General features: G+C 38.7%; 1 protein-coding gene across 2 annotated transcripts in view; it reads left to right on the plus strand.

The window, feature by feature from the left end:
• LOC122789403 (lactosylceramide alpha-2,3-sialyltransferase-like) overlaps positions 1-14,759 on the plus strand; it is a 246,997-nt gene that overhangs the window by 201,974 nt on the left and 30,264 nt on the right. For both annotated transcript variants that reach the window (XM_044056828.1, XM_044056826.1), the window contains exons 4-5: positions 6,324-6,667; positions 12,688-12,874. In XM_044056828.1, the coding sequence (XP_043912763.1) occupies positions 6,324-6,667; positions 12,688-12,874 (531 nt within the window). The remainder of the gene's footprint in view (positions 1-6,323; positions 6,668-12,687; positions 12,875-14,759) is intronic.

The raw sequence follows: 14,759 nt of genomic DNA on the forward strand, positions 1-14,759 counted from the left end.
TATATATATATATATATATGTGGCATAAACAGTAAGGTGTGGAGGTAAAGCCTCCCACACTGGCATGCAAGGGGGCTTGCTCCAAAAACAAACACTTTTAACAAGTAAAAGTGAGTTTCACACTATGCTGTTACATCTGTAGAATCACACTTAATTTGGGGAATTTTCAGGACTCGCACTTTAGAGTCTCAAAATTCCAGTAGGACAACTTATACCCTTTCACTGGCTATTAAATTCCTGTCATTCTTTTAAGATGGCGGGCCCATCTTCTACTTGCCTATCACAGAATTGTTAAATGACTGTAAACATGAAAAACATATTCCTTCTGTAGCTTTATTCCAGACTATTGGAAAACTATATATAGTTCCAAATGTATCATTCTACTGACACTCATTAACTTTCTGGTCTGTCTTTCAACACTGATTTTTGTTCTGCTGAAGGAAACACAATAACATTCCTTGACATAACCAAAAACATATGCACTGAATTTAACTGCAGCAGTGTTGTCATAAGTTGTTCTCTGATTTAATAGTGTTTGCTACCACTAAATCAACTCCTTCTGAATAGATGGTCCACCATTACATTATCTGCAAATATTAAATAAAATAAAACTTCAGACAGTTAAGAACAAATGGAAGCCTTCCTCAGTGACTCAGGCTATAAAGTGAGGTAATTCTATCTGCTCCTTCTAAATAGATGGTCCACCATTACATTATCTGCAAATATTAAATAAAATAAAACTTCAGACAGTTAAGAACAAATGGAAGCCTTCCTCAGTGACTCAGGCTATAAAGTCAGGTAATTCTATCTGCTCCAGTCATAGGTCTCACCATGTTAAGAAGCCAGTATGAAACGCAGACCACATTAACATGTGACATGAAGTTAAAATGTGAAGTACTCTAAGTTCGCCACTTTTATTGTCCATGGGTGAAATGGTCTTTCAACAAAATGCATTTTATTGCAAAATACATATTAACCCAAAGCATTTATGTATTGTGGTTTAGTATAATCAGTAAATAATAATGAAAATGTGTATTTCAGGAATATCTTTCTTTATATTCCATGAATACTACCATAAACAATGAAATTTAAACATAGACATGTAACATCATAATAGGACTTACCCACGGTTTTCTTTGTTTGATCATGAGGGCAAAACCTCTGTGATCCCACCCACCAAAGTGGGTCATACTTTTTTTTTCACAGCATATACACTGGAAACTCACTCTAACACACTAAGTTTGCTCTCGCTACACTCGGAATCACTCCATTCCCCTACCCTACCCTAATTCCCACCCACTCCCAACCTCCTTAAAGATATATCCTAGCCCTCTAATCTCCACCCCCCCCCCAATCAGCTAATCATTATTAACCCATTGTAAATCATTCTTCACCCTCTAGTTCCAACCAAACTCCTCCAGTTCATCTCATATCCCTACTACTCCCCACCCTCGAGTGTTACATCATCTTCAACCAATCCTCCACCACTTCTTCACTCTAACACCTCACTTCATCCTGCTTCATCCAAGTCTTACCTCTCAGACACCTCCCCTCATCTTTTCTACCTCTCTCCTATTTTCATAGTAGCCCACCCTCTCCCTACTTTCTGAACCATGCTTCTCAGCATTCTTATAACTTCTTTTCTACTTCTCCTTTCCCATTTGACCTCTTATTTATATAAAATTATCACCAACACTCTCCCAAGTATCCAACAACCATAACATCACCCTATCATGCTCTATTTCTCCCTCTCTAGTTAACTTCTCTTACACTCATGACCATTACTTCCATCTATATCCCACTTGGCAAAAACGTTCCTATTCTTGAAAACTTACTGTCATGGATCTCACAAAACATACCTTATGAAACTATATTGCTGGGTGATGTGAATATTGACTGGAAAACACTAAGTGCAAACTCCCCACTCCAAAGCATCAAGCTCTTTGGATTTACCCAGCTCATCACAACCCCAACCCACATGAATAAACAATCCAACACTGGTACAACCCTTGACTGGATACTGACTAACAACCCTCACCTTTATCACAACCTCAAGACACTTTCCGATACCTTTAGCAACCACCTTCCCATCTGTACCCAAAGACATTCTTCACAGCTATACAGACCTCATCTTTACAAAGGCTGTCATAAATCCTCTAGCTTCAACTCCACAACTTTTAATGAAAGACTCTCATCAATAAACTGGTGCTGCCTGCATAGTCTTACCCTTAATGATACCATGTTAAAATTCAACAACATATTCTTAGACATTCTCAACGTATTAGCACCCCTTTGGAAAATCATAATAAAATCTGATTATGTCTCCACCTCGGCTGACAAAAGAAACTCATTCCCTTACGCATTGGAGAGATTTTGCATGGAAAATTTGGCTGAAACTCAGATCCCTTACTCACCATCAAATCTACAAAGAACTCAGAAACCAAACAAAAAAAATCTATAATGACAAGAAAAAAATTACTATAAGGCCCAAACTAGCCATCACTCAAATCCCCAAAATTTCTGGATAACTATCAACTCTATCCTTCACCCCAGAAGCCCTCATACTCCTAATCCCTATCCTAACTATTTAGTATAGGACACTGCCTCCCTCATCAACCATTACTTTATTGATACTATTCATAAATTGACAAACACTGAACAAAACTCCAATACTGCTATCCTTCCTCAAACACCTTCTAATCTAAGCCTCTTCTCTCTTAAACCCATACCCACCACATATATAAAATCTCTCATCCACAAACTAAAGCCATGTTTTCTTTCTGCTGATAATCTAACGCCCCTCTTTCTCAAACTAGCAGCTGACTCTATACCTATCCAGTCTCGATACTCATCAATAGATCAATTTGTGAAGCCACTGTTGCTGACATTTTGAAAACTTTCTAGGCTATACTCCTACACAAAGGAGGCAATTCCATGGATCCATTTAACTATAGACCCATAGCTATACTCTCCTCCCTCTCAAAAATCCTAGAAAAATTTATACCCACTCAGCTTCTTAAATTCCTCATCCAAGAAAACCTTGAGACAACTATCCAGCATGGTTTCCATCCAAACCATTGTACAACTACAGCCCTTTTATCTTTTATTTACACTATAGCTGAAGCCAGTGATAATAATAAACTTGTTTCATTTCTATTATTTTACCTATAAAAGGCCTTCGACATGGTATCCCATTCTAAACTCCTAACCAAGCTAGCCAACCTTAATCTCTCAGCTTCTACTCTTGAATGGTTCTCTAGTTATATCTCCAACAGATTGCAATCTGTTGGATGGCATTCCTCCTGCTCCTCCTTCCTTCCCATCAATACTAGTGGTCCTCAGAGCTCCATCCTGGGACCCCTTAATTTCAGCATTTTCACTAATGACCTCTATACCTTTTTCTCTCACTCCTCTCTCATTCAGTATGCTGATGATTCACATCATCTCCTCTTCTGAAAGTATCTCTTAACTTCACACTCTTACCCAAATTCTTTTGTCTCTGTTGAAAGGTGCCCCACTGAAAACCAGCTTATTTAAAACCCTAAAAAGACTAAACTTTTACTCTTTCTTCCAAAATCACTATCACATTGTAAACCTACCTTCTCCATCTCTTCCTTAAATAAAACCATCATAAATGTAGAATCTCACACAAAGCTGTTCGGAATGATAACAGATGATGAATTAAAATTTGACCTCCATGTCCAACAATCCATTAAAAAAACAAACAAACCAAAAACTCTATCTTCTCAATAGAAACAAAATATTCCTAATATTAGACTCTAGAGTCTCTTTGGCTTAAGCTTACCTACTTCCAAGCCTTTTCTGTGCTGCCTGTATTCTTACAAACCCTCAATCTTCATTTAACTGCTAAGCTGGAACAGATATACAATAAAATTTCTAAATTTGCTGCAAACCTAGCACATACCTCTCCCCACTGCTTAGCACTAAAAAAACATACAGTGGCTCAAATTCCCCTACCAACTTCAGCTTTCACAACTTCATATAACTCACTTGTTACTCAACAAATCCGCAGGCAGCCCCTTCCTAGCCAATCCCGTATCTTGCTATACGCCTATGTGCTCACTCTGTAGCACTGACCAAGTTCTTCTTCAAATATACAAACCCAATAACACTATTGAGAAAGTATTATACAAATATTCAGTATCTCAAAATTGGAACAAACTCTCACTCAACATAAGAAGTATTACACACTCAAATAGTTAAAACAAAAAAACTAAAAAAATGTCAGGCTAAATCATAGATATGTCCTTATCATGACCCCACATAAAGCCTTGCTTCTTCTTCTACCTACTTCCTCCCCTACTTCTTCTACCTGACAAGTCTTCTAGGAGGATCAGTCTTAAATAGTTTTTAATAAAAAACATGTATAAAGTGATTTTCCCATGTGTTGGATTATTGTATCTACTCATAGTTATTTTTATAACCTGTTTTGGATTTCTCTAATTTGTAACTGTTATATATTGCCATTGTTTTTACCACTGACTTTGTGTATCTTTGATTTTGCTTATTTTTATAAAATTCTATAATTATGTGGAGCTTTTCTCCTCGGGTCTCCACTAAAAATGGGCTTTAGCCCAGTTGGACCAACCTGGTTAACAAATGTGAAATAAATAAATAAATTGTATACAGTGATTAATTTCACATTTTCTATACATAGCCCTCTGTTCAGAAATGTACTTGTTCTCATAGTAAAATTACTAGTTGTACCCTCTCTCCTGCGCTGGGATAAACTATTGCACCAATGACAGAAGCAATTTCAATGCCAAAAAAAAGATACAGGTACAACGGGCATTACAAATGAAAGGATGCTTTTTCATCATTTTTGGTGGAGTAAGCTTTAAAACCAGAAGAGTTTTATAGAAACATAGTTAAAATGGGTTAAATCAGGTAAGCTACAAACACATAAGCTGCATTTCCATGGCCAGTTTGGAAAGAATAAGAGCAAAAGGGAGTGGAGCTCTTAAATTAGAGATATTGCCATAGACATATATTTTATCTACTTACTATGAGGGGGGTGTATTTACTTGTTATTTCTCAATCTGCAGTCACAAGCTAGGCTTTATCTGACAAATGTAGACCATCATAAAATATTTGGGAAAATAATAGTAATTGTCAGTATCTTACCTGATGTAACACTGCTTTCCCTCCCTTTTATGCTTTTTTCCTGTCACAGCTAACACTTTTCTTACTTCCTCAATGTATGCACGCATGCTGTTCAAAGAGAAATACATATTATTTCAGGTTGCAGCTGTAATGGGCAGAAGATATTACAAACATTTTTTTATTTCAGTTTGTTTACTGGATAAGTAGACTGGTCTGGTGACTTTTTTCAGCCATGACAGAGGTATAGAGCGACTCAGTTGATAATGTAGGTTACGTTCATGCAATGCAAGTTAGAGTGGATATATGTACAGTTTTGTTGTTGAGGAAAATGTTAAGTAAAATGAGGTTTGCATTCTATACTATATACAACAGGAAATATACAAAACAATATACACATGGAAAGAAAATGCTCACACATTAATATACACTGTAACACATTAGTTTAAGATTACACATTCTGAAACTGTGTGTCTGAGCTGTATCATAGCAGTATGAACATATGGCTTCCTCAAAGAGGGTTTCCTTTAAATACGTGAAAGCTTTGAGAGTGTTGTTGCAGTTTACTTCATTTGGTAGGTGATTTCAAAGAGCAGGCCCTGTTCTGGAGAAGCCTTCTTTCCTATGACTAGTTTGAATCTGGGTCTGGAAGGTGTAAGCAGGTCATCTTGGCTGTTTCTAAGTGTATACTTTTGTTATCTCAGAGGCAGCCCTCTTTTTAGAATTCTAAGAATTTTGAATATAAGTGTTCCTAGTAGGATAGTAGCACACTGGTATTGGGAGCCAGTGAATTGTCTGAAGTACTTCACAAATCTGCATTTTTATCATGCAATGTGAACTACAATAAATGTTACACAGTTAAGTATCGGTAAATCAGCTTACATTGGACTTTTCATTCATTCAAATTCCTGAATTTTCCTCTTTTTTTGTCCCCTTTCATCAAGTTATGATAGTTTTCATTTATGATACTTTACTTTTAAAATAAATATTAAAATCAACTTGTCAACAATTCCAGTAACGGTGGATCTGAAAGTAAAATGTAGTGTGTTGATTTTACTGAAAAAATATAAGTATGGAGAGCATCCAGTACTAGAAAGACAGAAAATACACACTACTCTGGGTTCTGATCTGGTACAAAAGGGTGTTACATTAAATTCTGCTGAATAAAAGTTTCATTTTTGTGTTTTTCTGCTCCCCTACAGCTGCTGCACAATTACTCTGTGACTGCCTTATCGGGTTCCTGCAAGCCTCAGTACATCAAAGAGAGAGTCACAGCACTGTACCCAGGCAAACTTCAGACCAATGCCTCCATTTTTATTCAGAAAGATGCAGTGTGCATCCCAGGGATGTGGCAATACAAAGCTCCATTTGGGATGAAAGGTTTAAAAGAGCATCTTCAAATGACGCTCAAGTTACTGCCAGAAACTGAACTGCCAGCATCCTTGCAAAGGTTGCCTTGCAAGAGATGTATAGTTATGGGCAGTGGAGGACAACTACGTGGGAGCAGACTTGGGAAGTTCATTGACATGCATGATGTTGTTTTCAGGTAAGGAGCTGGTCACACACAATTGTGAGAAACCATTTATGGTATGATTTGCATGAGAAGGAAGGTCATGGAATTTCCAAGGAATGATTGCCCTCTTCTTCATGTTTCTGGTCAGTTGGAAACTAAATGCTATTAAAATATCAGACAACATAAGGCTAGCCATCCACAGTTTTCTAACATCAAGGCGAAGGAAGAAAAACGTCGTAATTAGCATGTGTTTTGTAAAACAGCAGAACTTCTAGATTTTTGACATGTTTACCTGTTGTACAAAACACATTTGTAGCTGCTGTCTGAGTACATGGCTTACTTACCTAAATTTGACTTAAAACTTATTTTCTTTGTTTTTCTTGGGTGGGCATGTGTGACTACAGACTGGCTGAGCAAGAAATTGCTCAAGTATTTAAAAAGGACCTCCATGTGGGTGTAGCGAGAGAAATGCTACGAGACACATTTGTAGTCGCTGTCTGAATACATTTATTTATTCATTTATTTATTTATTTAAATTTGTTGACCGGGAGTGTCCGACTGGACGTGGGTCCATTTTCAGCTGAGGCCCGGGGAGAAAAGCTCCACAGTAAAATAAACAGACAGTAGTTACATTGGATTACATAGCGATTAACAATTTAACATAGAAATTACTTACACATATTTACAGATGAAGAACATAGTACATCAGTAGACAATTAGAATCTTTATCTGTGAAGTACATAACAGGCATTAACAAATGTAACAATGAGAAGTTCCTGCTGTATAATAAGTACTAGGCTTATGAGCATCTGAGCTTGCTATCATCAAGGTAGTTAGTGGAGGTGAAAGAAAGGTAGTAGTTGGATGGGGTGGATGATATTAGAGTGGGAGTTGCAAGGGCATAGCCAGCATGTTTTTAGGTGCGCTTTTAATAAAGTTTTGAAGTTGGTGCATGATGGTATGGAGGTAATTGTGGGTGGGAGTGAGTTTCATAATTTGGCTATGGCGCAAGAGAATAGTGCTTCACCAGCAGAGTTATTGGCTTTAGTGATCTGCAAGTGATTTTTGTTGCTGGATCTTAGTGGTCTGGTGGTGCGATGGGGTTGGAGTAGATTCTGGAGGGATGGGACATTTAGTGGATGGTTTACTAGTTTGTGGGCGAGTAAGAGTTGATACCACTGAAGGAGGTGAGGGAGTTCAAGCCAGCCCAGTTCAGCAAGTGAGAGACAGTGGTGACTATGGTAGGATGCCCCTGTGGTGAATTTGGTGATTTTGTTGTAGCAGGTCTCTAGCTTGTTTAGATCACATTGCCTTAGGTTGGTATATACTGGAGAGGCATAAAGTGGGGTGGAGATAAGGTGGGAATTTGCTATTGAAATCTTTGCTGCTTTGGTGAGAAATTGTTTATTTCTGTATAATGCTCCTAGTTTTATGTGGACTTTTTTTATGGTCATGGATATGTGAATGTCAAATTTTAGTTTATTGTCTATTTCCACTCCTAGCAATTTGGAGTGTTCAGTTGGGTATATAGTGGTGTTGTCTTTTGCTGTGATGTTAATGTGAGAGTTGTTTTGAGTATGTTTGGTGGGTTGGAAGATGAGTAGCTTAGTTTTGTTTGGGTTGAGTATTAATTGGGCATCGGATAACCATGTTTCAACAGAGGAAAAGGCTTCCTGTGTGACTTTTTGCAGTTTGGGTAGGGACTGGGCTGAGTAGATGATGGTTGAGTTATCTGCGTATTGGATGAGTGTGCCATTGTATAAATATCACGGATTGAGAGATTGGTTTTTATCTGAGGAAGTTGTTCCACTGTGAATGACGAAAAGCGCTTAATAAATACCTGCTTGTGTTTTGGGAACTCTTTTGCTTGGAAGGTTTTTTGGATTTTTGAGTTTGCTTTCAACAGTTGGTTGTGTTCTCTAGGATTTTAGACAGAGGGGAAAGGATGGCAATAGGCCTGAAATTGGTGGTGTCTGTATTATTACCACCTTTGTGGAGGGGGATGATGTAGGCATGGCAGCAGATGGAAGGGAAATAGGATTCTTGCAAGGCTCTATTTATAAGTATAGAGATAGGTTAGGTGATGCTGTCTGCGGAAAGTTTAAGAAAAGTAGTTGGAAGATTGTCAGGTGCATTGTGACAGGGCTTGAGTTTGAGGAGGAGTCTTTTTATAGTGCTTGTGGGAATGGGAGTAAGGCAGAATGATTTTGAAGGGGACAACTGATTGGGGAGAAGGTTGTGCAGGGAGGGGTTGAGTTTGGAGCAGGGGGGAGGGAAAAAGCCGGCTAGTTTGGCTATGCAGTCTTTGAATAATTAATTGAATTGGAAGGCAGCGTCTAGGTCGGAGAAGTTGGGATTAGGACAGAGGTTTACTTTATTACCAGGGTGCAGTATTAATGAGATGGATTCCCAGAATTTTTTGGGGTTTGTTGAGTGCAGAGACTGGAGCTTGAAGTAATGGGCTTTGCGATCTTTAATTATTATCTTTTTTGTGGAGTTTCGGAGTTGCTTGAATTCTAGGAGGGATCCTGGGTTTTTATTTTTTTATACGGTTTCCATTTTTTGTCCCTTTGTTGCATGACAAGTTTTGTTTCTTTAGATAACCATGGGCAGGGATTGGTTTTGATGTGCTTTAGTTCTTGAGGGGGCCTGTTGGTTGAGGAGGGTAAGAAATGATTGGTTAAAATAGGAGAGAGCATTATCTAGAGGCAGAGTTTTTAGAGGGGACCAGTCAGTGCATTTAAGGCATTCTGAGAAAGTTGGGGATTGAAGGGTGAAAGGTTGTGGGTTTGAATGTAGTGGTATTGTTTGGGGATGGTAGTCGGTCGGCGAAGGCAGGTAAGTGATCACTTAGGGGACCAGGTATTATTCTGGATTTGGTGATTAGATTTGGATGTGTTGTTAGGATCCAGTCAGTGGTGGTTCCTGTGGTACCATTTTATTGGGTCTTGTAAGTGAATAAATTAGTTGGGAGAATTTGTATAGACTGACAGTGTGGGAAGGGGTCTTAGAGGTCTATTTTATGTTGGTATCACCAAGGATATAGGTTTTATTTTTTTATGTTAGAGGAGAACCAGGATAGGATGTTCCCAAGAGTTTTGATGTTATCACCAGGGGAGGATAAAAAGGGCAGCAATACATATTGATTTGTGGTTGTTTATTTTTAAATCTATTGTTATTTCTGCATTGGCAAAGGTTGGAATATTATTGGTGTAGGTGGTAATGGTAAGGGAGGAGGAGTAGACTGCTACTCCACCTCCTTTTTTGCAGTTGCAGTCATTGCGAATCATTTGGTAACCTGGTGGAAGGATTTTGTGATCTTTTATGAAGGGTTTAAGCCATGTTTCACAGATGGCAGTAATGTCAGGGTGGTTATGGGTGAGCCATTCATGAAGGTTGGGGATTTTGTTTCTAAGGCTTTGAGCATTGAGTGTAGTGAGACATATGGACTTGGCTTTTGTGGGCTGTGAGGAGAGTTTGGAGACATTAAGGTTAGAGGTGGGTCCAGGGTTGGGGTGGATGTCACCGGTGAGAGATTTGGTGGAGGAGGAGAGTGATATTGTGTTGTGGTGAAAGGTCATAAGGTTTATGTGGGGGGGTAGAGACTTTTTGGAATGAAACTTTAGAGGAGTGTATAGGTGGGGAGGTGAGAGGAATAGTTTAGGTTTGAATAGGTATGTAGTGTTGCAGCTGAAGAGTTCATGTGAGATTGATGAGTAAGAGGGGGAGTGAGGATGATTGTATGATGCAGTGGAGTGTGAAAGTGAGGTATGATAAGGGTTGGGAAACTGTCTGAGATAGGTTAGACAGGAGAGAGAGATTAGAAGGGCTAGTGGAGTAATTGTGAGAGTAGACGAGTATAGCATTGTAAGAAGGGAATTAGAGAGCAAATGGAGAGTTTGGGATTAAACAGGAGGGTGGTGTTTGGCTGAGGCAAGTTGTGACTGGATTGGAGTGAGGGGGAGGAGTTAAAGGATGTATAAGAGTACAGATAGTAGAGGCGGGTGAGATTTGAAGGCAGGCCAGGGGAGCGGGTAGAGCAGAGAGGCGAGATGGCCCAGAAAAAACAATCAATGAACTGAAGCTGGAATACAGGTAAAGCCAGGGAGTGAGTTATATCTTTCTAAATTTTGAGTACTAAAAAAAATATGTTAAAGATTCTTTAGTTCTTCAGAGCAAACCTTGAGAAAGTGATGGTTATTCCACGGAATCTCAAGTGAGGGGCAGAGAGAAATTCAGTATACTTAGAAGGGCTGTGTAAAAGGTGTTTTGCAGGACTTTTCTGGGTGTATCCTGCCACCTAGTGGTGAAGAAGGAAGGTGGTACCCTAAAAGTAAAAGGTTCTTCACGTCTTTTACAAATTAATCTGAGAGGTTTAAATAGAAGCGGTCAGGGAGTAGTATGTAAACCTGGAAGGGGGATCAGAGGACTGCGGCAGGCTGCTATCGCGCACACCGTGGTAGAATGCTGGACCAGAATTATATATTGGCTACAACAATATTCATTATAGCTACATACAGTGAGGTTCCTTTATAGGAGGGAAACTAAGCCATCTTGTTTGGGTGGCGTTGATTGAGCCTGGGAGCAAGTTATCCAAGGACATCTTCACTTAGATGGGAGGGATTCCTGTAAAAATTAAGTAGAGGGAGCAAGACTGAGGTTCCTTTGTACTTTTAACAGTTTGTGAGTGGTACTGACTTGCATGTTTTTGTTTTAATCAGTCTGAGGCTGTATTTTGCCTTGTTTTAATACAGATTGTATTGTGGTAGTTGAGTTATTAGTTCCACATATGGCCGATGTATAAATTAATGCAACTTCAGCAAATAAATAAACTGCATACTGTACTGTAGCTCTGGCTTTGTAATTCAGAAAAAAAGTCTCTGAATTGCAGACAGACACTTTTGTGGTTATGCAAAATATGGGATCCCACATCCAGTACAAGAGGACTTAATCATAACATTCATGCAATCTATTTTTATAAAGTGTAAGCTGGAAAACATGAATTTCAAAAAATTGCACATCTCTTTGGTACAGATGGATAAAGCATCAACTCTAGCACAGAAATCTCGGACTTGATAAGTGGTCAAGGTAGAGGACATGACAAGAGAAGGAAGAGGACAGATAAGGCAATCTTGCTTCTTTCAGGGGAGGAGGGTTGAGCATGTGCATATCTTTTGATGCACTGTCCATTACAGAATGTCTGGTGGATCTGAGAGATCAGTGGAGTCTGGATCTTCTGAGACTGAGTGAGTTACATAACTCATGACAGGTAGTCAGCATCTCCTCCCATAAGCTGGTATCATACATCCACTGAGAATTCATAGGTATGAATAGAGGATGCTAAAACCAAAAGCAGAAATAAATAGTGATTGCCAACATAATGGCCTCATACATAAGGCTGTTATCCCCCCTCCCCCACCTCAGAGCAAATGGGCTAACAGGTGTCAAGGGAAGGGCTGATGGTTATCTGGTAGAGGGGAAGTGGAAACAATTCAATAAATGCTTGTATACTCACTGTAGATAGTCTCAAAAGATGATAAAATTAATTGTAACACAACAGCTAGATTTGAATGTGCCTCATTACCTTCAGCCACGTTTCCGATTTTCCTTGGGAATCTGGTTACCTCATAAATGAGGATATTTCATGCACAGAAAAATAATATCCAAATAATTTACACGGTAATGTATGACTCATTCACACAGGTATGTTTAATAAAGCATGAGACCCTGCCTCTAAAGACTAAAAAGTTACAGAACAATACCATGCCAACCTAATATGTAATATATGATGGAGATAATAGCTCATGAGGGTACTTCTTTATCCAGAGACTGCATTTAATTCTTGCAATATAGAGACTCAAAACAGGAGTACAAGTAAATTCAAGGCAGAGCCAGAGTTTGGTATGTTTATATTCTGCTTTAAGATGTGCACACCTCTGAAATTTATGCTGTTGTTAAAGTGATGAGAGGAAACATTTAACAAGGCTCAGAAAATGAGCAATCAGGATGAATGATGCACCATCAGTTACAGTACCTGTCTAAATCATTTGCAGACTTAACAGTGCCCCTGTGCATGGATATGAAGAAGATGTTGGCCAGAAAACAACAATTCGACTTACCTATCCAGAAGGAGCTCCATGGTCCCAGCAGGAATACGACCCTAAGTCATTATTCACTGTGGTGATATACAAAACTACTGACTTCACATGGATTAGATCTCTGATTGAAAGGAAACCCATAGTAAGTATATCAGCTTTCCTTAGTATGAGAATGATAAAAAATGAACTGCAATTGGATGTCAACAATTCTGTGGCAAATTGTCATGTAGCATTATTGCTTAACAGCTGTGCAAGTTTAACCAAAGCACATGTAACGTACTGTGCATATTTACATAGTGGTAGTGTATTTGTTGGGTACACTGACTGATCAGCCAGGCAATAATACTTTCTGTACTACTTTAAAAATAAGTCTTTCTTCCAGTTTTGCATCCATGGTAATCCAACTTAGATGCCCGTCCTATATGATGACAGATGCCCACCCTATATGATGACGGACAAACAGTTGGTTTAATAACAGCATGACTGGCTAAGGCATTCCCTGATATCACAGAGCTCAGTGGTTGTGTGGCCACAATACCATTAAACACTTATAATTCTGGATATCTAATTAACTGAGGTAGTGACCATACACGATGATGGGTTCAGCCAGATATTACAGGTCTGTGCCCTTTTAGAACCTCTGACATTAGTCCAGCTCACTTCACATCTGAATGTTACCTCAAGCTCTCTCTCTCCCTTTCTATAATCTAACATAACATTAATATTTTTATTTCTCCCTCAAATTGACAATTTAACCCCCCCCTTTCAGTCTCCTTTATATTACCTATGCAATTTCACTCAAGCACTTTTTGACAATATCCCTCACCTTATTTTCTCTATGAAACCTCTACAACCCTTTTGCCAACTATCATGTGTAATACTCAGACATGTATTTCTCTGTCACACACAATGATTGTTCTAGCCATCAATATCTTATCTTAATGTAAAGATCCCACCTGGTTGTATAAAATCTGTTACAGGTAATAATTTTTCAAATTAAACATACTGTATGAACCTGTCCTTTATAAGTCTGTATGCTGCACATTCTATCACAATGTATGTTATTGTAACTCATGAATGTAAATACTATTTTCTCTGTATAATTGTGCTGAAAACAATATTATTCTGAACATGAACCTTAAAAATGTTATGTAATGGAGCTTTTCTCCCTGGACCTCCACTGAGAATGGGTTACACCTATTCGGGCTTTACCAGTCAAGAATGACAATTAGCAAGAAAAGAAAAAAAAAAAGGGATAAGGATCCAGATGTGGTCCTAACCATGGTGGGGAAATCATGAATGTCCAAATGAAGGCAACATTTACAAAAAGTAATCATGTCACTGTGGTTTATTGTGGATGAGAGGTATAAAAACCTAAGACAAAGATAATGGCATGGAATTTTAGGGGCTGTTTGTGCTGAGATACAGAAGAATGTCCAAAGATGAGTTAAGTGACTAGAAGCAAAGACAGAGGGTGAAAATGCTATGAATCTGAGTCAAGGCTAAGTACTCATGGCTATGGACAAAGAGCTGAGAATGATGCATGCAGGTGAGGACTCAAGTCACAGGGGAAACTTGGCAAAAGAGGTCAGGAAACAGCACAAGAGTTTTTTTAAATATACTGTAGAAAGGATGAACAAGGGGACAGACCAAGCCGGCATGAGTAAGGATTGGTGTGACAACACAGAGGAAAGACAATGTACACAGATGATGAATATTTCATCTCATGTCATTAGGAAGGAAATGTAGGGCATGATGCTACACTGAGATAGAATTAGGATAGATTAGAAAGAGTAGTTAGACCCTAAGATAGGGAGAAGGTGTATGGGGAAACTGATTGACCAAAGAAAAGATTAGTTCCAGGAACCAAGGAAGCTATTTCCGAGGTCTCAAGAACCTATCTATTTGTGCTAGCAGTTCCCTTGGTGAGGACCTTCAACAGATCAGATCCTTGTACCGAAGTGTTTGAGGAAAAGAAATAGTATTACTCCTGTGTACAGGGAGAGGGAAGAAGGAAAAAATGGTGA

Source organism: Protopterus annectens, chromosome 14.part0 (assembly GCF_019279795.1).
Source record: "Protopterus annectens isolate FY-2018-M chromosome 14.part0, PAN1.0, whole genome shotgun sequence".
Classification (NCBI taxonomy): Eukaryota; Metazoa; Chordata; order Ceratodontiformes; family Protopteridae; genus Protopterus; species Protopterus annectens.